The sequence below is a fragment of the Columba livia genome, chromosome 22 (assembly GCF_036013475.1).
Source record: "Columba livia isolate bColLiv1 breed racing homer chromosome 22, bColLiv1.pat.W.v2, whole genome shotgun sequence".
In the NCBI taxonomy this organism is placed as follows: Eukaryota; Metazoa; Chordata; class Aves; order Columbiformes; family Columbidae; genus Columba; species Columba livia.
Window position 1 is genome coordinate 5580372 of NC_088623.1, and position 21069 is coordinate 5601440.

The 21069-nt window shown below is 55.8% G+C and overlaps 1 protein-coding gene across 3 annotated transcripts; it reads right to left on the reverse strand.

The window, feature by feature from the left end:
* Positions 1 to 126: 126 nt before the first annotated feature.
* SLC6A17 (solute carrier family 6 member 17) lies at positions 127 to 21069 on the reverse strand. Of its 3 annotated transcripts, none has more exons than XM_021298253.2 (12): positions 20942 to 21069; positions 12325 to 12732; positions 10108 to 10265; positions 9698 to 9824; positions 9271 to 9452; positions 8510 to 8620; positions 7322 to 7563; positions 6492 to 6684; positions 5957 to 6149; positions 5618 to 5777; positions 4922 to 5084; positions 127 to 4195 (listed from the first exon to the last, which is right to left on the reverse strand). In XM_021298253.2, the coding sequence occupies exons 2-12, from the start codon at positions 12608 to 12610 to the stop codon at positions 3827 to 3829; spliced, it is 2184 nt and encodes a 727-aa protein (XP_021153928.2). In that variant the 5' UTR covers positions 12611 to 12732; positions 20942 to 21069; the 3' UTR covers positions 127 to 3826. The 3 variants fall into 3 exon arrangements, with proteins under 3 accessions (XP_021153928.2, XP_064894931.1, XP_013225132.2); XM_065038859.1 differs by having other exon boundaries at positions 20920 to 21054; XM_013369678.3 differs by lacking the exon at positions 20942 to 21069 and adding an exon at positions 18240 to 18616.

Genomic DNA, 21069 nt, shown 5'->3' on the forward strand with positions numbered 1-21069 from the left:
ACATTGATGGCCATAGGTGCCGACAGCCCCAGTGCCCATTCTCTCTGTGCTCCCAAACCTCAGAGACACCCCAAACCCACCCCAAGAAAGGAAACAGAGGCAGAGAAGAGATCTGGTGAGAAGAGGTTTGGTAAGAAGAGACTTTTAATGGGACTCCGGTACAGCTCTTACAGGGTTGCTCTCGCCCGCCAGGAGTCCGGCCGGCACGGCACGCGTGGTAAATACACCGGCTACAAGGATACACGGGATGAGTTACTACGAGATCTGTGCTTTTACCTGTACAGGAGGGTTTTGCCAGCTTTGTGCTTGCCCACGGGGGAAGCGGCTCATTCTGTGCTGCCATGGGCTGTGCCGTGTACCCCCGGCCACCGAGGCCACCTGGCTCTGCCCCTGCTCCTGCCAGAGACACCCAGGCTTGGGGACAGAGGGACAGGAGGGAGGCAGCGGGACATGCTCTGGGGAGGTGCTGGGGTTTAATGTCACCTGCCGGCATCTGGGTGGGGGCCAGGAGGTGACACGGGGCTGTTGTGGAGGGATTGAGGGGAAAGGGACACCCAGGGAAGGTACAGCCGGCTCCAGCTGTCCCTTCTGCTTCGCACCAAGGTCAAGGGCAGATCCAGCCCCGCAGAGCCCTGTGCTCAGGGATGGAGCATCCCCGCTGCACCCTGGGACCCGCAGCACTGCTGTCAGGGGCTGGGCACCCTCCTGTGACCCCCCAAGCCCTCCCCAGCTCTGTCCCTAGAGATGGGACATGGTTCTGACCCCAGCCAGGGACACTGTCCTGCTCCGAACAGGAGAATCAGGGCTGGGAACCGAGCGGGGAGCTAATGGGGGACAGGAATATCGGCAGCGAGTCCCCCCTTCTTCTCCCACCACCCGGAGGAAAACTGAAAAGTGCCTGTGCTCACAGCTAGCAGCTATTCCCTGTGCCTCCGTGGACAGAAAAGAGGGACAAAAAGTGAGTTTTTAGGGCTGAAAGCCACTGGGGGTCAGCCCGACCAGCAGCCCAGGACCCCGAGAAGGTGCGTGTGGGGAGAACCTGCCCCGGCGAGGCGGGGGAGCCCCCCAACGCAGGCTCCAAAAGTGACCGAGGACAGCAAGAAGTGAATCGTAACCCCAAACCACATCCACGCACACACCCAGGCGCGCACACCCACGCACGGCATCAACGGACGAACACGCACACGCTCACACAGCGACAACACGGGTCACTTCAAATGTAACACCCCCCCACAAACACCCTGCGTCTAACACCGAGCAAATGCCACGAAGAAATAACAGTATCTCCACAGATAAAAATAAAGGTGGTGTCCCTCCTCCTCCTCTCTGCTGGGTCCCCAGGGCAGCTGGACCCCCGGGGCTGAAGTCGGAATGGGGGGACACTCACCCACCACACACAAGAAATAAAAAGTTAAAAATATGCCCCAATATACAATGGGAATTGATCTGTACAAGCACTGGGAATGAAAATAGGTCACGGCCCACTTTGGAATACGGTTTTGTCATTTAACAGCATTTACAGTGACATTTACAGAATAAATATACAATAGAAATAGAGAATCTCTAGGTTATTATTCCATCTCCTCTCTCTGTATATATTTTATATATATATAATATAGTTTTTGTTTGTTTGTTTGTTACCTTCTTATTGACTTTGCCTCTTACTGACGCTGCGAGAAGGGGAGGGAAGCGAATGCCTCCCCGGCTGGTTTGGGGCCGGGGGAGCCGGGGGGCCGGATCCTTCCCTGGGGGTTGAAGGAGCATCACGCCGCAGGAGCGGGTGGGACTAAGGACACTGGTGTCCTGCTCCACTAACTCCATGGGAGCTACGGTGGGAATCCGGCCCCCAGACTTGGGGACATCGCGAAGGTGACGTTGGGCTCATCTTCTGTTTTGCCGGTTGGGTGGAAGAAACTGGGGAGAGAGGGTGAAATAAGAGATGGGAAGGAACGTCTTGATTAACAATGGAGAAATTCCACCGGTTTTGTGCTTCTCTCGTTCAGAGATGATGCAGTGGGGACATTTCTATGTCCCTCTGCATGGGCAGGGGGAGGATGGTGGAGAAAGAGCCACTGGAGGAGAGACAAGAGTGTGGATGATGCTGCTCAGAGCCACCGAAGACTGAGCTCCTTTGGTTCAGTCCCTGGCTCTGTTTTTACCCTGGAAAAATGAGCTAATTGTCCAGGAAGAGTCTCCAGGTCACCAGTCAAGCCCATGAAGAAGGACTACAAATAAAGGATCACAATCCACATGGAAAACGTCATTGTGGGGGACCTCCTGACCACAGGGATGCTAAGAGAGGGCAAGGAGGTGGTGAACGGACCAGGGACCTTCTGCCTTTGCCTCCCAGATGAGAGGAGAATCGAGGTGGAAGAAAACCCAGTGTCAGGAAAGTGGAGGGGAGTAGAGCTCATGGACAAGCACCTACAAACTTGGCCTTCAGACTGGCTTGAAATACCATCATGTGTGATCTAAGGCCAGCAGGACCAAGGATGAGATGCTCCTTGGGATTTTGGAGGTCCCGATCTTTACTAGACAGCCTGGGGAGAAAGAACATGAGGTCATGATAATCATCATAACATGGATGGGCACAATAGAGGCTCCTGGGCTCTAACAAGGGCTCACCAGCCTGGGCCAAGGGCTACTGGGGACACTGGGACCTGGCGCTGACTCCGCAGATATCTGCTGTCCCCAGGAGCTGGTCACCCCCATCCAAAGGCTGGTGATGCTCTACGGAGGTGCAATGGGGGGCAATGCAGGCCCCCCAGCTCAAAGCTGGGAGAAATGAGGGCATGTGTCCAGAGAGAACCACGGTCCAACTCACCTCTGCTGGTGGGGGCAAGGGAGGAAAGTCAGGGGTGGATTCCTGAGAGCTCAACCAGGACTGTGGTAGGACTGGATGTCCCACAGCTTCTCTGCTTGTCCCTCTGGGACAGCTCAGAGAGAGCGCCAAGAGGAGACCATCACCATATGCCAGGGATTTTGGTTCAGCAGAGCATCCCACGTGTCACGAGTAACTCCAGGAGAGCAGGGTTACCCCATCCACACCCCACACGCTCCTACATCCAAATCATCAGAGGTTGTTCTGCCACCCAGCATGATCGCCGCTCCTCCACGGAGCACGCTGACCCCACCGCCCCACGGACACGACATCTGCGTCTCAGAATGACCCACGGACGCTGTCCCCATGCTGGTGGTGACAAACCAGACCCCAAGGATCCACCATCCGCAGTCTCAGCCAGCCCCACGCTGCTCCCTGCCAACCCTGCTCACAAATTTGGGGGTTATTTGGGTGTGTCCACAGCTAGAAAAACTACAGAAGATACAACAACGACGACGGTGACAACAGCAGCACCTTTTTGTGCTATGAACATCGAGGGTTAATTGTGCTCGTTGGAATAAGGCCATGACTCCTCCCGGCTAAAGGACAACAGACAGGGAGGGAAGAGGCCACGGGAGGGAGCCTGGTTGATCTTCCACCTGACACCAGGTCCTTTTTTCCAAACATCAGCTGCTTAGAAAAGAAAAGAAAACAGAACTACGAGATTCTTTGCTTCAGATTCGAGCTGTGTGAAAACAACTCCCGGAAAGACATTGCAGCGTCTCTTGTCCCTCCTCCCTTCCCCGAAGGGCACGTGGAGGAGTCCTGCCCCTCCTGCAGTCCCTTCTTCCCGATGGCACCTTGGAAACGGCTGCTTTTGGTTGCAATTTTCAGAGGGGTTTCTTTCTTCGTCTTCCTTACTAATTAATTTTGCTGTTGCCTGGACAGCCAGGATCCACTCCCCGGTGAGCTCCTCGCCCGGCAGGGGTGGCGGGCAGGCGACCGTCACAGTTCGGATTCGGGGGTGCTGGCCAGGAGGTACCCGCTGCCATAGCGTCCATTGGGGGCACTGCTCATTTCCATCGGGGAGTTGCTCCCGGGCCCCAGGTAGGAGCGGTGGGTGGGCATGGGGGACGGGGTCTCGCTGGGGACTTTGCTCAGGATGAAGCGGGTCTCATCGTTGTCTTCCAGGTTGGAGATGTCCTTCATCATCCGGCCCTTCTTGTAGGTGACGGAGAGGGCGTTGGAGCCATCCGAGACGAGGTGGAACTGGCGGAGGATGAAGACCAGAGGCAGAGGGAGGGACGCCAGGATGATCAGAGAGATGAGGATCGCCATGGCCCACGTTGGGTAGAAGAGGAACTTTTCTGCAGCCTGGAAGAGACAGACATTAGTGCCAAAGGGCTGTTCCAGCACAGGTGACCCACACCAGGGACAACGTCTCCTAAACGCCAGGAAATTCCTGCGGCCTCCTGCCAGACCTCATCCTCAGGGGCACCATGTGAAGCTTCCAGAAGGTGGATTCAAATCAAGAGAACAAACATGGGCCTGCACACAGCGTGTAGCTGTGGAAGCAACCTGAAATCCAGGCTCAGCCATCATAGAATGGTTTGGGTTGGAGGGACCTTCCCAGCTCTCCCAGTGCCACAAGCAGGGACATCTTCACCAGCTCAGGTTGCTCAGAGCCCCGTCCAGCCTGGCCTGGGATGTCTCCAGGGATGGTTCATCTACCACCTCTCTGGCCAACCTGGGCCAGGCTCTCACCACCCTCAGGGCCAACAATTCCTTCCTCATGTCCAGCCTGAATCTCCCTCCTTTAGTTTCAAACCATCACCCCTTGTCCTATCGCAACAGCCCCTGCTGAAAAGTCTGTCCCCATCTTCCTTATCAGCCCCTTTTGAGTACAGAAAGGCCCAAATAAGGTCTCCCCAGAGCTTTTCCAGCTGAACACCCCAACTCTCTCAGCCTGTCCCACAGCAGAGCTGTTCCAGCCTGGATCACCTCCCAGCAGGAGAAGGGAGGAGAAAGGAGAAGAGGTGGGAAGAGCAGGGGTGTGCGGTCTCAGCCTGGCCCTGGCTGCGGGAAGGGCCCCGCGCTCACCTCCTCCCTGATCCACGCGCTGTAGCCCGGGGGGCTGACGCCCAGCTGGATGATGCTGGCGGTCATGAGCACGGCCATGCAGATGGGAGACACGTACTTCCAGGTGTAGTAGTAGAACTGGTAGGGCCGGAAACCCAGCATTTCTGTCAGCTCCTGCATGAACCTGCCCGGAAGAAGAGATGGAACCACGCTGTGCCTCATCCTCAAGTGAGAAATCCCCTTCCAGGAGCTCCCGTTGTAAATTATGCTCAAGGTAGAGCCTGAAGAAGAACCCAGCTGATCCGGACAAGTGTCTCAGTGTCCCTGTAGGGCTAGTTGGGAACCTCCTAAGGAAAAGGCCATTTGAGCATCAGCAAGAGCCTCATTTGCTCTGGCCAACTTATGAACAAGAACAGGCACCAAGGGGGACAAGGCTCCCTTCCAGGAGGACGTGGAAACCTCAGACAAAAGGGTTATCACAAGTGACACAGCAGCACAACCAACAGGAGATAGCCATGAGAAGGACCTGCTCCTGGGGCTGGGTTACACCAGGGAGACAGGTGAACTGAGTTCCTCAGTCTATAAATGCCCCGGAGCATTTGCTCCAACAGAGCTGGTCTCCTGGGGAAAAAGTCATCTGGAAAAGAGCTGGAAGGAGGGGATTATTTAGCCAGGAGATACAGCACCATTATCCTTTTCGTTGTACAAATGTCTTACTTTTTGGTGCCGTAAATCCAGGCCACAGCGATGTTCTCCAGGATGACCACGACGGTGAGCGGCAGCGTGGCTGAATAATCATCAAACATGGTGACAAAGTAATTCCCAGAGCGCTGCACAAAGATCAGTCCCACCACGAAGGCAAAGATGCAGGAACCAACTGTGGGGAGCAAATGGGCACGGTCAGAGCACCCCAAGGAGAACCAAGGCTTCCACCAGTCCTGGCTTCAGCAGGACCCAGTACACATCCACCGTGTCCATATTCTGCTGGAGTGACTCTCCAGGGCAATGAGGACTCTCCACCCCTTCCCCAGGAGATTGCAGGAGAAAAGCCCTCACCTGTGAACACTTCCTTCCGCACCTTGAAGGTGTCGATGATGGGCGTTGTGATGCCCGACATGGTCCCGATCATGCTGCCCAGCCCCAGGTTGATCAGCATCAGGAAGAACATGACGGACCAAAACGGTGAGGCTGGGAAATGCGTCATGGCTTCTGTGAAGGCAATGAAGGCCAGGCCAGTTCCTTGCACTGACTGTTCAGGGGGAGAGAGGACCGAAAGATGAGAAGAAACACCTCAGGGACATAACCTGCAAGCCCTTGCATGCCTAAGGTCTCTCCTGTCACCCTGAACCGCTCTTCAAGGAAAGAAAAACCCAGTCTGGATGTGGTGATGACCCTGCTAGACTGGCTATGGGCAGATCTTTCCCCCAGCCCAGGAAGGACCACTGTGTGCTGGGGAAACCACAGTGACAGGGAATCCCCATCCCTGCAGAGGATCCATGTGCCAGAAGTGACACAAGTAGAGCAGCCCCTATCAGGGACAGGCAACAGAAGTAGGTGACCTCCTGGTCCTATTAGGAGTGCCACCAAGTACCTTGTTGAGTTCGTCCTCCAACAGACAGGCATCCAAGCCCAGTTCTTTGAAGTGTCCCTCTTTCACCGTCATGATCACCCTGTACATCTCATTGTAGTCCTTGGCGGTGAGGTGGGAGAAGTTCACGTGGGGCGGGATGAGGTCGTGGCTCAGCACGTTGGTGTTCAGGTAGCCCAAGATCTTCTCGGCGTTCCTAAGGAAGAGCAGAGCCTGGTCACCCTGAGATGTCCCCTTCCAAGAGGGTGGAGGATGAGGTCTGACCCTTTGCGACACCAGGATGGAACTCCTTGGGTCACATCACCCATGTCCCAACCACAGGACCTCTTTGCAGTTTCCCAAAGGGTAGAAAACATTGTGTTAGACCAGAAGACCCACCAGGGCTCTCTGCACCTCCTCAACAGGTTTATCTCCTGCTCTGGGACTCCACACTACATGGCCAGGATTTTTATGCACAAATTCACCTTCCTCCAGCTGCTGCTGGGGCACAGCACAGCAGCTCCTCTAACCTTGCAGCCAGGTGGGCCTGAGGATCAGTGGAAACTGGAGGAAACCCAGGTGCTGTGACCAAACATGTCTGATTTACTTTCAATTTGCAGATTAAGAGGCCATTTTAGGGATGGATTTTAGGCTGGAGGAGCCGAACACCTAACTGCCTCAGCTACAATGGGACATCTCTGGAAATTCAGGTCTTGACCATCAGGAACTTGGGTCCACCCAAGCACAGCATCCTCCAGCTCCAGAGCACTGAGTCTGCTGCCTCCAGACCCACCGCAACCAGCAGCAGCAAAGTCCTGCCCACCCCAAGCAGAGAAAAAGGCAAATCCTCTTACTCCACCACACATTTCTCGTTCATGATGTTGGCCTTGAAGCCCAGCACAGCAAACACAACCAGGGTGGCCAGGACGGACGTGAAGAAGTTGATGAAGGAGACAAGCGTGGCATCAAAGTGGCAGTTGTTGTCCTGCTTGTTGTAGCTGGAGAAGGCGATGACCCCCCCAAAGCCGAGGCCCAAGGCGAAGAAAACCTGCGTAGCTGCCTCCCGCCACACCTGGGGGTCCAGCATCTTGTCCAGCTTGAAGGGGAGACAGAAGAAGAAGATACAGGGTTTGGTGGCCCCACAATTCATCCCAGCAGAGCCAGAGTTGAATTAAAAGGCTGCAGTGCCCGCAACCTGGGACATCACAGTTGTGGACACGATCTACCACGATCGGGTCTTGCATGACCCAGCACTCATAGGTCCTTCTTCTCTTTCCTGCAGAGAGGGAAACTGAGGCATGAAGAAGGGGAAGGGCAAGGTTTGGCCTGGCCGTGTCTCCGGGTGCTCCATCTGCCCCAGAGCCCAAGCTGGGTGCTGGATCTCCCAGTTCAAAGCTCTACAGCTTCCCAATAGACCACCCAGTTGCTCTGGTGAGCTGGTGTCCCTGTCCCCCCAACCAAGGGAGTCACATGCCACCCCGTGATGGATCTCCATCCTCCCCCAGCCATCTCCAGAGCACCTGGACCACTTGAAGTCAAACAGCTGATGGGTTTGTTCAACCTCCTGTCCCCCGCAACCACATCCCCCTCCCCTGCGAGCCAGAGCTGCAGGCTGGAGGCCTCTGAGCATCATTCATCAAGAGATCATAATTAATATCTTCTAACAGCCTCGCCGGCTGAGCTGATTCATCTACATCTCTGCTTAACTAATTAATTAGCTGTTTAATTAATGAATGCATACCACCAGCAGAGGTTTTTCTGCCAGCCAGCATCTTCCCATGAAGTCTTTAAATATATCACCTTGGGCAGCCCCACCCCGGCATCTGGGCTCCTAAACGCAACAGGATCGATGCCAAGGCTCTCAGCTCTCCTGGCCCAGACCCCATATTTTGGGGTGCTGCTGGCACATCCTGATGATTTATCAGGGTCTCCGCGGTAGTTTGGGTTGGTACTCTGGCTTTTGAAGTGGGGAGCATAAAGGAAAATCAGGTGTGAGCAGCCAGGAGGAGAATGTGGATTCTGCTGGGCTTGGAGCCCCTTACCTTGGGTGTGAACATGTGCATGATCCCGTCCACCGCCCCGCGCAGCAGGAGGCCCCGCACCAGGAAGCAAACCAGCACCACATAGGGGAAGAGCGAGCTGAAGTACATCACCTGGGGCAAGAGGGATGCGAGGAAGGGACGATCTCATTTATTGCAGGATGGGACAAGAACTGAAGCTCAGGTGGATTTCATAGAACCACAGAATCATTGTGGTTGGAAAAGCCCCTCAAGATCACGGAGTCCAACCATAACCCAGCCCAGCACTGCCCCATGTCCTGAGAACCTCATGTCCGTCTGCCCAGCCCTCCAGGGATGGTGACTCCAGCACTGCCCTGGGCAGCCTGTTCCAATGCCCCACAGCCCTTTGGGGAAGAAATTGTTCCTAAATCCATCCTCAACCTCCCCTGGCGCAACTTGAGGCCGTTTCCTCTGCTCCTGGCGCTTGTTCCTGGGGAGCAGAGCCCGACCCCCCTGGCTCCAAGCTCCTTTCAGGCAGTTCAGAGATCAGAAGGTCTCCCCTCAGCTCCTGTTCTCCAGCTGAACCCCCCAGGTCCCTCAGCCGCTCCATCACACTTGTGCTCCAGCCCCTCACCAGCTCCGTTCCCTTCTCTCCACTCACTCCAGCACCTCAAAGTCTTTCTTGGCGTGGGTGTCAGGATCCCCCAGGGGACACAGCACCCTCCACCACCCCGGAGCAGATCATGGTCCATGCAGGAGGTTTCTGCCTCAAGGACAGACCCCAGCATGCCACCACTACCCACCTTCCCAGAGGACTGGATGCCTTTGATCATGGCCAAGCCAACAAGGCTCCAGGCCACCAGCAGACACAGGGTCATCTTCCAGTTGAGGCCTCCGCTCTCAGAGATGGAGTTGGAGATGTCCAGGGTCTCCCGGTACCAGAAGTAGGTGGTGGCTGAGCTCCTCTCACATTCAGTCTCCACAACTGCAATGGAGCAGAGGCAGGAGAGCATGAGGGGGCTGCGGGAGAGTCACCCACCATCTCTTAGGGGTCGAACCTCAATTAAGGGGCGACTTGCCCAACCCAATGGAAACACCTCCATATGATCAACGCAGCTGGGCTGGAGAGCACCCAGTGCCCCAGGAGACACCCCAGCCTGGGACACATATAGATGTTGGGGGTCCCCAGTGTCCCACAGACCCCCTTCTCTGGGAACTGCCGTCCATTACCGGCCACCGAGCCATTTTTCACGATGGGGCATTCACTCCAGGGCAGAGGGTACTGGAAGGACTTGAAGAAGTAAAAGATGCTCCAGCCGATGATGACGTTGTAATAGAGACCGACAAAAAAACAGACCTGGGGGGAGGAAGGAGGACACAGCATTAAACCACAGGGCAGTGACATTGTCCCCAACACACATCCCACTGGGCAGGGACTGGGAGGGTGAGGTTGCTGGGATCAGGGGGTGGGACCAGCGCCACCGAGCCCTGAACCCACACGTGGAACTGGAAAGACTCCCCTTGACCTCTCAAACCTCTGCACGGGGTCCCTTGGGATTTGCTTCCAAGTCACCCTCCCAACTCTGCAGCTTGCAAAGCATCCCCAAGGGGGGACACAAAGGGACCCAGGGGGCACTCACCAGGCAGCTGGCGTAGCCAATGCCCCCCAGGCGAGGGCAGATGTAATTCCAGACGCCGATGCTGCCCCGGCGGATCCGCTGCCCCACTGCCAGCTCCAGGAAGAAGAGGGGGAGCCCGATGATGATGAGCAGGACCAGGTACGGGACCAGGTAGGCACCTGGAAGAGAGAACGTGCACATGTCCCTGGCTGTCTCAGACACCTGGGTCCCATTCTGGGCTCCCCAGTCTCAGAAGGACAAGAAATTACTGGAGAGAGTCCAGTGGAGGGACATAAAGATGCTGAGGGGTCTGGAGCATCTTTCTGATGAGAAAAGACTGAGAGAGCTGTGGCTGTTCAGCTGGAGAAGAGAAGGACCCATGGACACCCCACAGACACCCCACATCAGCATTCACCACATCACATGCTGCCCAGCATGGGACCAGGTCCTCTGGTAGGGGTAAAACCAGCTCCAGTTAGAACCTTGGTTATTCTCTGCCTAATTGAGAAGTCCGGAGAGAAATTAGCAGTTCCCGAAGCAAAACCAACTGACCGTAAAGGATGCGATGACTCAGGCTGATGAATTAATTACTCCAACCTCCTGCCAGGGGCTGGGGAACAGCCGGGAGAGCGTGCGGCTCACTCCCGGGGGTGGCAGGTGATCTGAAGGGACACATTGGGCAAATTCCCGGCTGGATTTACACCCCGGTGACAGTCTCCATCCCCTGGCCTCAGGCAGGACCGGTGGCAGCTGATGCTGCTCACAGCAGTGACGCTGCAAAGTGCTCCAGCCCACAATACAGGGTGTTCCGAAAAGATGCACCCAAAGATCTAGAGATTTCAAACGGGATCTGGCTTTTGGCCTAAAAACAGTCGGCTCCCCCCACAGCCACAGCCCTGGGTTTTCCAGGGAATACAGCAGGATGAATCCCAGCCTGGGGACACAAATTGCTCCTCCTGTTCCCCAGCACCTGAGACAGCTGAGGCTAAAGCACCACAAACGTACAGGCCAGCAGAGAGCTCAGCATAAACTGAGAATATTTCATTCGTTACACTAATTACAGTTAGTAATTAACTGCAGTGCCAATGGGGAAACTGAGGCATGGCTGGGTTAAGTGACCACAGAGAAGCAGGAGTCTGGATCTCAACCTCCAGCTCAGAGCTGGTTCCTGAGCTCATGGAATCAGAAAACCCACCTGGAAGCCACAATCTGTGATGTGCTGCACCAAAACCCAGCCTGGAGCCAAACTGGGGTGACTGGGGGCTATGTGTGTCAGCAACTGGGAGATGCTGGGATGCAGGAGCTGCTGCAGCTCCATCCCAGCCGGGAAGGGCCGGCGATGGGGTGGAAGCGCTGACTGCACAGGTTCTTCGGTTGGGAGAATGACTCATTGGAAGATGACACCGGAGATGTTTGAATTATTGAGAGCAACTCCGGGGCTGGGGGCACGGTGAGAGACGCAGTGCTGGGAACAGGGCGAGGGGGAGAGGGGAAAATCACTGTGGGGAGCCTGGTTTGGATTAATGATGAGGAATTCACCCTCTCATCAGTGTCATGAAGGGTGTTGCGTCTCAGCACAGCTAGGAGAGCCCAGACCCTCCAGGCTGCTCCTGGGTGCCCAGGAAGGGGACATGAGGTGGGATGGGATGTTTGGAAGAAGGATTTGGGAAGGGGCTGGAGGTGACACAACGCGGCTTCAGGATGCAGGGAAATGGAAGGACACTCTCTGCTTTTTTAACTTCCCGGCACCCAAATTGCCTCAACAGGAGTTGGGAGCTGCAGCCAGAAACCCCAGCTCCCCGCCTGGGATTTGCCTTGACTTTGGAGCAGGCAGGTGGATGCTCTTTAGGGAAGAGAATCATAGAATAGAATCATAGATGGTTTGGGTTGGAGGGACCTTCCCAGCTCCCCCAGTGCCCCCCCTGCCATGAGCAGGGACATCTTCACCAGCTCAGGGTGCTCAGAGCCCCGTCCAGCCTGGCCTGGGATGTCTCCAGGGATGGTTCATCTACCACCTCTCTGGCCAACCTGGGCCAGGCTCTCACCACCCTCAGGGCCAACAATTCCTTCCTCATGTCTAAGATCCTGTCCTGGAGGTTCCCGCATCTCTGCACAGATGCTCACACTGTGGTGAGCAGCTCCTGGCTGCCCCTTCCCACCTTCAGAGCCCAAAAAATCCCCATCCTGCCCCAGGATCAGGCCGTACCCTCTTCCCAAGGGCAGAGCCCCATCTCTCACCTCCTCCGTTCTTCTGGCAGAGGTAGGGGAAGCGCCAGACGTTGCCCAGCCCCACGGAGTAGCCGATCTGCGCCAGGATGTACTGCAGCTTGCTGTTCCACGCTGGCCGGTTCTCTGCATCCAGCTCCTCATCTCCATCCTTCTGCTTGTCCCAGGTTTCTCCCGTCACGTTGAGGACGCTGCGTTTGTAGTCCACGGGCTCTTCGTGGGCCAGTAAGTCGGCCACCGACTCGGTGACATGCTCGCTGCTGTGCTCCCGCTGGGTCACTTTGCTGTTTTTCGGCATTGGGACGGCTCTGTGCGGCCCCGGGGGGCGGGATGGGGTGAGGGGCGAAGATGAACGTCCCGCAGGGAATGGGACACGTGTGAGCTAGAGCTCGGACCTCACCTCCTCTTCATCAGCAGCACCTGGGCGAAAAGCGCTCGGGGACAGTGACAAACGCCCAGGCTATCTCTCCATCCCTGGACATTATCAGGACTGACTTAAAAGCCTGGGAGCCCGCAGCTAAATCTTCCCAGGCAGCTTTACAACAGATAACGGCTGCAAAACAGGCAAAGCCATCAATCGTCCCGGCCCTGCCACCTTCCCAGCCTTCGTCATGGCCCAGGAAAGCTGGACCAGTCCCACAGCATCCATGCGGTTACACCAGTTTGCCCCCACGGTCCCATTCCCAAAACTGATAGCACCAGCTCCCAGGGGTGCGGGGCTGGGATAAGCGCAAGCAGGGAGAACCTGGACCCAGAAAAGGGTCCAAATATTCCCCTTTTTGAAACATTGGTTCACTTTGGAGCATCAGAGAAATCCACTCTGCTGGGCTGGGGCTCCCCAGTGCAGGAAAGCACCACATCCCTCCTCTCCATACTGGGAGAACTGGCGCTTGACTGGCAGCTCCCACCCCAGCTGTGACCACGGAGCTTCAGCAGCTGTGGACAAGGCACAGAAACCACAGAAGAAACCCCACATCATGGAAAAATGACTCTCCAGAGGTTTCTCTCGCCTCCATCCCTGCTTCCCAGGGGACATGAGGTTGGGCCCCAGCCCCTGGAAGAGCAATGGTGACATTCCTGGCCACCTGTCCCCCCCCAGCCTGGACACAGCATCATCTCATCCTCACCCTGGGGCTTTTCTCCTTTAGTTCAAAGCTCATACAAGACCCAGGTGACATCTGACAGGTGACATTGCACAAATAACCCATCAGTGACATCCTTAGGGCAGCCAACCCTCTGCCAGGATGGGTGAGGTGGGATGGACCTCCCATTGTCCCCAAGGAAAACTCACCAATGAATTTCCAGAGCCACCCTCAGCATTTCTTTCTTATTTGGACAAACATCTTTTTGACCCCGTTCAGCTCACAATCCCAAACCTTTCACAGCAGCAGGTTCAGCCCAGGCACCAAAACTCAATCCCAAGCAGCGCTGCGAGGTCCCGACCTGGCGCAGGAGGGAAGCAAAGCACCGGCAGGATCAATCCTCACCCTCACCTTGGTGTTTCTTCACCCCTGAAGAAAGTTCCCCTCTGCCAGGCCCCGTTCCTATTAGGAAAGCTATTTTCAGCTGTCGGCTGCATCCGTTGCCAGGCAACCGTGTCGGCTTCACATCTTTCCTGGATCCGGCTCCTCCAGAGGAACCGCTTGAATTATTCTTTCAAGGCTGGCCTGGTAATGTTTAATTTCCTAACGAGGGCTCATTCACGTAAACCGCTCACGGCTCCATCGTGGCAATCACCAACACGTGGCTGGAGCATCCTCAGCCGGGATGGGCATGGAAGGGAGGGAAGAGCCTCATCCAGCAGCCAGAAAACCATTGATTTTAGCATCAGGCTCCGTATAGATCAGTGCAGACCTGGCTGAACCACCCGGGACACATTTGCTGCTCCGCAGCCACTTCAGCTCCTTCTGAGCAAGGGTGACTCAGACCTTCAGTAGGACTCGACCTGCGGGGCTAAAGTCACTCTTTATATTAGAACTGGAGCCTAGAAGAGCCAGGATCTGCTGGCCGAGCCCCCAGAGCTCAATGACCCATGGGGAGGGCACCCAAACTGCTCTTCTGGGGCATCTCAGCCCCTTGGAGCAAAGCCTGGGAGACGTCCAGCCCCAGGGAGGGTGCTGTTCCTACTCGTTTCCCCAGCATTTCGCAAGGTCTGCACCCCTCGCATTGGAAAGCACAGTCCAAATCCATCTGAGAAGGATATTTCCACTCATTTCTTTGATTGAAAAGGGAATTTAATCAAAAATTCATCAGCAAAAAACAATAACCACCCTGTGAGAAAGACAAGGCAGATCAGCTGACAACCAGGAGTTTTCCGGGCCAGGGAGAGATAGAAAACCCTTGTCACTAACAGATGGAGATTCGGTTTGTTTACTCAGCCCTCATGACCTTAATTTTCTTAAATGTGCATTTTTTCTTTCTCTTTAGAGACAGATTAGGGCCTTTTTGGAGCCCATGGTCTGTAATAACCCCCCTGGTGCTGCCGGACTGGCGATGCCTTCACGCAAACCGCTTTGCCCAGGTAAAACCCAGCTTGGTGCCTCCCGCAGAGTCACAGAATCAATTTGGTTGGGAGAGACCTTTGAGATGATGGAGTCCAATGAGCCATTGGAGGGATGCTCCGAGTGCGTCCTGCCTCGACCCAACCCTGCTGTCTCAGGAGCAATAAAGGAGGCTGGAAACGTGTCAGCAAAGCTTTTAGCAGGGCCTGGGAGTGCAGCAGCAGGCGGGGAGGAGATGGGGATTTACAGCAGCAAACGCACTCTGGGTCTGAAGGACCCAGCAATTCTACACTCATACAGCGTTTGGGTCCATGAAGAGGAAACTGGGACAGGAAAAAAACACAGGGTGAGACTGGGTGAACTCAAAATGAACATTTAAAGCATGGGGACTCTCTGTTTGTCCCCCTCTGCCCCACCACCACTGCTTCTGTTGTGCTGTGCTCGGCTTCCAGACAGATCTAAAACAAAGGAGAAAGATGCGCCCAGCGAAGCATCCAGCTCAGCCCATCAAGGTCGCAGAGCAAAGGGGCCAGAGGCACAGAGGGATTCCAGGAGGTGGAAAGGCCCCTCTTGGCTTCAGGCGGAGAGGTCTGAGCATCAATCTGCAGCTGCCCGTCCTCCTCAACACACAGGGCCAGGGAAGCTTTGCACCCAGGGCCAGGCTGTTCGGTGCAGATGGGGAGAATAAAGCGGGAGGGGAAGAGATGGATCCAAGGTCACCCAGGAACCAGAGAGCCCGGGGAGGAGGGAAGGAACGAGCATCCCTCCCGTCATCCCTCTGTCCGCTGCAAAAGGAAGGAGCCCTGGATGCACGGCTTGGTTTTGAGACTAAATCATGAGAAAAACGCTCTGGGCAAGTACGTGCTGCTCCCCACGGTCAGGAGTGCCCCTGAAAGGGGAGAGGGAGCATCCCTGGGAGGTGTCCCTGTCCCACACCTGCAAGGGTGCCACCCTTACAAGCCACCAGAAACCACGAGCAGGACCCTCCCAGCAGCACCCAAACTCCAAAGCCCTGAGAAGAGGTTTTTGCCCAAGGCAGAAGCATCACAGCTCTGACCCCCAGCCCTGCTCCAGGAACCTTACCGCAGCCCCTGCCATGCAAATCCTCATCCCACCAGCCAAGTCCAGCCCAAGCTGCCTCCATCTTAAGTCTGTGTGGAGCTGGGGTTTGCTCCTCCCTGCTCGTCCTCTCTGGCTCCACGGGGAAGGATTTTGCCATCTTGGCTCATTAGGGCTGCTCCCTCTCTCTCCCCTTCTTTAAACGATCCCTGTTAATTAGCACCAGGCTCTCGCCGCCCTGCAGAGATGCCACCCGGTGACTCAGTCCCACCAGCCGAGCTGCACCCTGGGGTGCTCCCCTGCTGCACCCACATGGGGAGAACCATGAGCTTTGGGCAGGGTCAGCGTGAGCAGACGGGAGAGCCCAGGGGTGCCAGGGTGCCAGTTTCCCAGCCCCAGCGTGGGATCGGGAGCAGCTCGGTGGCACGGAGCCGGTGCTGGAGCAGCTGAGATGCTCCATGTCCTTCTCGCTTCAACATCGTGACACAGGAGCCGTTCACGTTCGCTGGTGAATCAGAGCTGCCTCCGCTTTTGTCTTACACCTACCCAAGTGGCTTTCGCCAGCAAAAGCACCCAGATGTTATAAATAACCCCCAGCTCCTCTCAAGGCAAACAGTGGTGGGGCTGCCCCAGCCACCCCCCCAGCTCCACCCCAGAGGTGGGTGCGTTTCCCACCACCCCCAGCTCGGGTATTTTACGCCCCACGGCAGGTTGTGACGTTACAGTGACTACTTTTCATCCGTAGGTGCCAAAAAACCTTCAGAAAGGGCAGTTTTGCTGCTGGGTCATGAGACAGACACAACAGCTCTGGAGGAGGGGACACCTTGGCACTAAGTGTAGGAGCCCATTGATTCATCGCATTTGGTCTCCTTCCATCTCTCATTTAGCATCATGAAAATATACATCAGCGGCAATAGCGTGACACCGTATCAAAGCCAATTGTCATATGATTCCTTCAGGGCTCAGTTTGATTCACCAGCTGACCTTTTTCCAGCTAGATCTCAATGATCCCTCTTAACCCACCCACTCTCGCTGAAGGTGAAGTGACTGAACCCCAAACCAAGTCAGGTTTATCTTATAAGGCAGCGAATGGGCAGCATCGGCAAGCTCAGCTTTTCCCTGTTGTCATTCATGAAGCTGCTGCTACGTTTGTAAACAAACCAGCCCAAATGCCGCCCAGGATGGGGTAAAATCAGAACCTCTCCTCCCAGGGCGATGGTTCCATCTGGATGCGCGTAGGGCAGCATCTGATTCAGGCTAAATGTGATCCTCGTGACTCCACATTCTTTGTAAGCCTGAAGCAGCAGTGGAGTCACTCCAGATTTAAACCAAACCCTTTTGTTCCTATTGATTTTAGCAGATCCGCCTCGAATTTATCCCAGAGGACAGCTCAGACCCACGTTTTATTTCCCTGCTGAGCAGCTGAGCTGCAGTCCAACCAGCATCCAGGTTCCTTGACCTAGTCCCGACACCTCCAGAGGAATATTCACAGGGAACTCTGCGCCCTGCCGAGAATAGCTCAGCTGCCGTGGCATTTCGGGTTTTTTCCTACCAAGACCAGAAATAGTTGCATCAGCCCCTGCCGGATTCAAACCTCAGGTGCCTCAGACGCACAGCGTGATCTGAGAAGCAGAATTCTGGATTTCACCTTCTGGGTCCTTTACAAAGAGCTGGGGGCAGGTTTCTCAGCCGGTCTGAGCCCCGCGTTCCCAGAGCCATGCAAAGCTGCACCTGGCCGGGATGCCAGCCCCAAACATGCACCTTCGGGCACATCCAGCTTTGCAATAGATGCACTAACAGAAATAAGGACTCCTCACACCCAACACTGAGACTTTTACAATACCAGGACCCCAAGCCCCATTTTTCTTCCTCAAACGCAGCCATCCACATTGAGGGAGCAGCATAAAAAAAAGGAAAGTAACCCCCCAGCACTTCGGGGCCAGGAAGATGATATTCAAGGCAGCCGAATGCTTTCTCCTCTCCCAATGTTATTGTCAAGGTCAGTCTGGAAGCTGCATTTCTGCCCATCCTCAGGCAGGGGCTCGGAGGGGATGAGCCCCCCCCAAAAACCTGAGCCAGGTGGCCAGTGCCACCCCCCCCCGCGGCTCCCCCAGCCTCTCCGCGGTGTCTGAAGCCATTTATTGCCTCTAAATGTCCCCTCCAGCCCTCGATGCCACCACCCTTCGGGCCACGCCTGATGCCTCCAGACTTCGGTGTCTCCCCCCCCAGCTTAGCCCTGAGCACCTTCCCCCAAAAAGCCCCGGCAGCAGCGATGGGAGGGGGGGCAAACAAAGCAGGCAGCACCCGGTGAGGCGGGGAGACCCCCACCCGGGGACCCCGGAGGAGGAGCGGGGGGACCGGCCTTACCTCGCTCTGCAGTGGCTCCCGAGGATGCTGAGACCGACCCGTGCGCGGGAAAAACTGACCCGTTAGCGGGAGAAATGGACCAGATCCCGGGAAAAACTGACCAGGTTCCCCCCGCCCCCGGTAACGGCGCCGGGGGGCGGCGGCGAGAACGGGCGCGGCGGGGCCGGGAAGGCGGATTTACCGGGAAGGCGGATCCGCCGGTGCCGCACGGAACCGGGAGAGCAGCAGCAGCGGCCGCCGCTGCCTCCGCACCCGCGGAGAAGCTGCGCGGGTACCGGTGACTTTCCGCGCCCCCCCACCCCGCCCGTTCGGCGGATGCGCGCTGGGTTCAGCCCGGCCCCGCTCCCCCTCGCCGGAGGGAGGTAACTCCGCTCGGCTCCGAAAATAAAGGAAAATAATGAATTAAACGAATAACTAAGAAGGGACACGCAGCCCCTGACGCAGGCTTGAGTCACCAGGGCTGCACGTCAAAGCTGGGGTGCCGGGCCACCCCCCCTCTCCACCTCTCCGAGGGGATCTTGTATTAAAATAAAACACCAGGGAGACCACTGAGCCCTGGTGGAAGGGGCGGGTTCAGCTCTGCCCACCCGGGTGCTCTGGGGAAAAGCAAAACCCACTTTATAATGCCCCCCACACACACCCCCCCAAAAAGAGCAGCCCCAGAGGTGCCCCCCAGGCCCTGCTGTGGTTCTGCCCTGGGGAGCAGGAGATTGGGTCACCCTTTTCTTCCAAGGATGATTTGATAAATGTGTTCGATTAGCCACTTTGACTCAGCCCAATGGGGACAAAGGGAGGCAGGAGGAGCGGTTGGGACTCAAATTCTGCACCCCCAAACTCAGGTGGAAATCAGTGATGCCCAGGGATGGCCCAAAACCCGGTGACACTCAGGGACCCCAGACCCAGCTCGGGGTTCAGACACCACATCTCCAGCCACACCAGTTCCCTTTTGTGCCAAAACCAAGCCCAGGAGCAGCACGGGCTGAGCTGGGGGTGTAAACCAGTGTTGGAGAGAGGTGTTTGCACTTACTAACCCACCTTTAATGCCAACAGTGAAATCCTGCAGGCAAAACGGTCCCACTCTCCATTCCAACAGGCCATGATGGGAATTCTAGCAGCAGAAAGGCAGAAATACACGTGCACAAACAGCTCTTCAGGACAAGCAAACCCAGCTGCTTAGGTTTAATTTATCACAGCCACTCCAGCTGCTTTGGTAAGGGTAGGGTGGGTCGCAGAGAGCCCGGGCACACCTGAAGAGATCAGCCCTCCCTTTGATTCCCCAAGCCCTCAGAAAACATCCAGCTGGGTTAACTGGGAAAGCCAGAGGGCTGTCGGGTTGGTTTACTGGTGGGGAAAAGGAGTTTTCAAAGGAGTTCAGTTCCTGATGGAAATGATTGAGGTCACTGGGTCCTGAAAAGCCCAAAATCAGCCCATCCAAACCCCAGCCTGGACACATTTCCCCAAACAGTGTGTTATTGATGCTGGGAATACTGGTACCAGTGTGCAGCTCCTGGGCCTCAGAGAAACCCTGACAGGAGGAAAAAACACATTTAGAAGCAACAAAGCCCAGAGGATTCAGCCCTCCAGCCCCGAACTGTGCTCCTTCCAGCTCCCCGATCCCAACGTTTGTGCACATTTCTGGCGTTGGGACTCGTTTCCCTTTCCAGCCTATTAGGCACAAAATGATCAATTCTCCCAGGTACTTGGGAGCTCGGCCAGATCCAGTGACGGTCATAACTCTCCCTCCTGCCCCCCCAGGGTGAGAAATGAGGCCACACTCCATTAAACCTGCACCATTACCGAGTCACAGAATTACCCATCCCGGGCTGGGGTAGCGCAGCTCGACACGGCGTTGGGAGGGGAGGAGGCGCATCGTGATTTATTGCACCACTGTGCAAAATCCCCGGCGGCTGCTCGGCTCATTGCAACGTCTCCGCGTATCTCAAAGGAGAGGAGAAGCTCTGGGGAGACCTTATGGTGGCCTTTCAGTGGTTAAAAGGGGCCGATAAAGATGGGGACAGACTTTTCAGCAGGGGTTGTTGCAATAGGACAAGGAGTGATGGTTTTAAACTAAAGGAGGGAGATCCAGGCTGGACACGAGGATTAAATTGTTGGCCCTGAGGGTGGTGAGAGCCTGGCCCAGGTTGGCCAGAGAGGTGGTAGATGAACCATCCCTGGAGACATCCCAGGCCAGGCTGGACGGGGCTCTGAGCAACCTGAGCTGGTGAAGATGTCCCTGCTCATGGGGACATGGGTATGAGCTCAGGAGGGCCTGGGAGCTGCAGAGCCCGTGGCTGCAAATGCCAGCGGCACAAAGCTCTCTGCACACCCAGAGATTACACAAAAGAAGATCGAGTGACCTTATTAAGGGGGTCTTAAGCAAAGGGAAATCAAGGAACCTTATTAAGAGGGGCTGAAGCAGCCATTGAGCTCCCCGGCTCCTGCACATCCCAGCAGGGATGAGCCAGCTCAAGCTGGGGAAGGGGCAATTCCTGGGTCACCGGTGACTCGATGACACCCTGAGGTACCATAAATCCTCCCCTGAGGATTCAAAGATCTCCCTTTGGCTGGCCGCACATCACCAAAGGGTGTTGCTGGTTGGTAAACTGAGGCAGGGAAATACCCCCAGCTGTATCAGAGCTTTAAAGAAAACATATTGAAAAGAAAAGAAAACAAAACAAACCTGGTACTTTTCCGACACCAACCTGAGCAGCAGGAACAGTCTGGATTAAAGCAGAGCATGAGTAATGTCTCTCCTGGAAGAGCAGTGCCCCGGAGAGCCAGCGAAGAGCTGATACCGCGCTCCAAGACAGACGCATTTCCATAAACGCTG

Excerpts from the sequence above, each read along its gene's own strand:
- SLC6A17 (XM_021298253.2), bottom strand. The coding sequence starts at position 12,610 with ATGCCGAAAAACAGCAAAGTGACCCAGCGGGAGCACAGCAGCGAGCAT. Across the intron at positions 5,778-5,956 it reads GCGGAAGGAAGTGTTCACAG|TTGGTTCCTGCATCTTTGCC; the intron begins GTGAGGGCTTTT and ends TGCTCCCCACAG. Across the intron at positions 5,085-5,617 it reads TGGATTTACGGCACCAAAAA|GTTCATGCAGGAGCTGACAG; the intron begins GTAAGACATTTG and ends TCTTCCGGGCAG.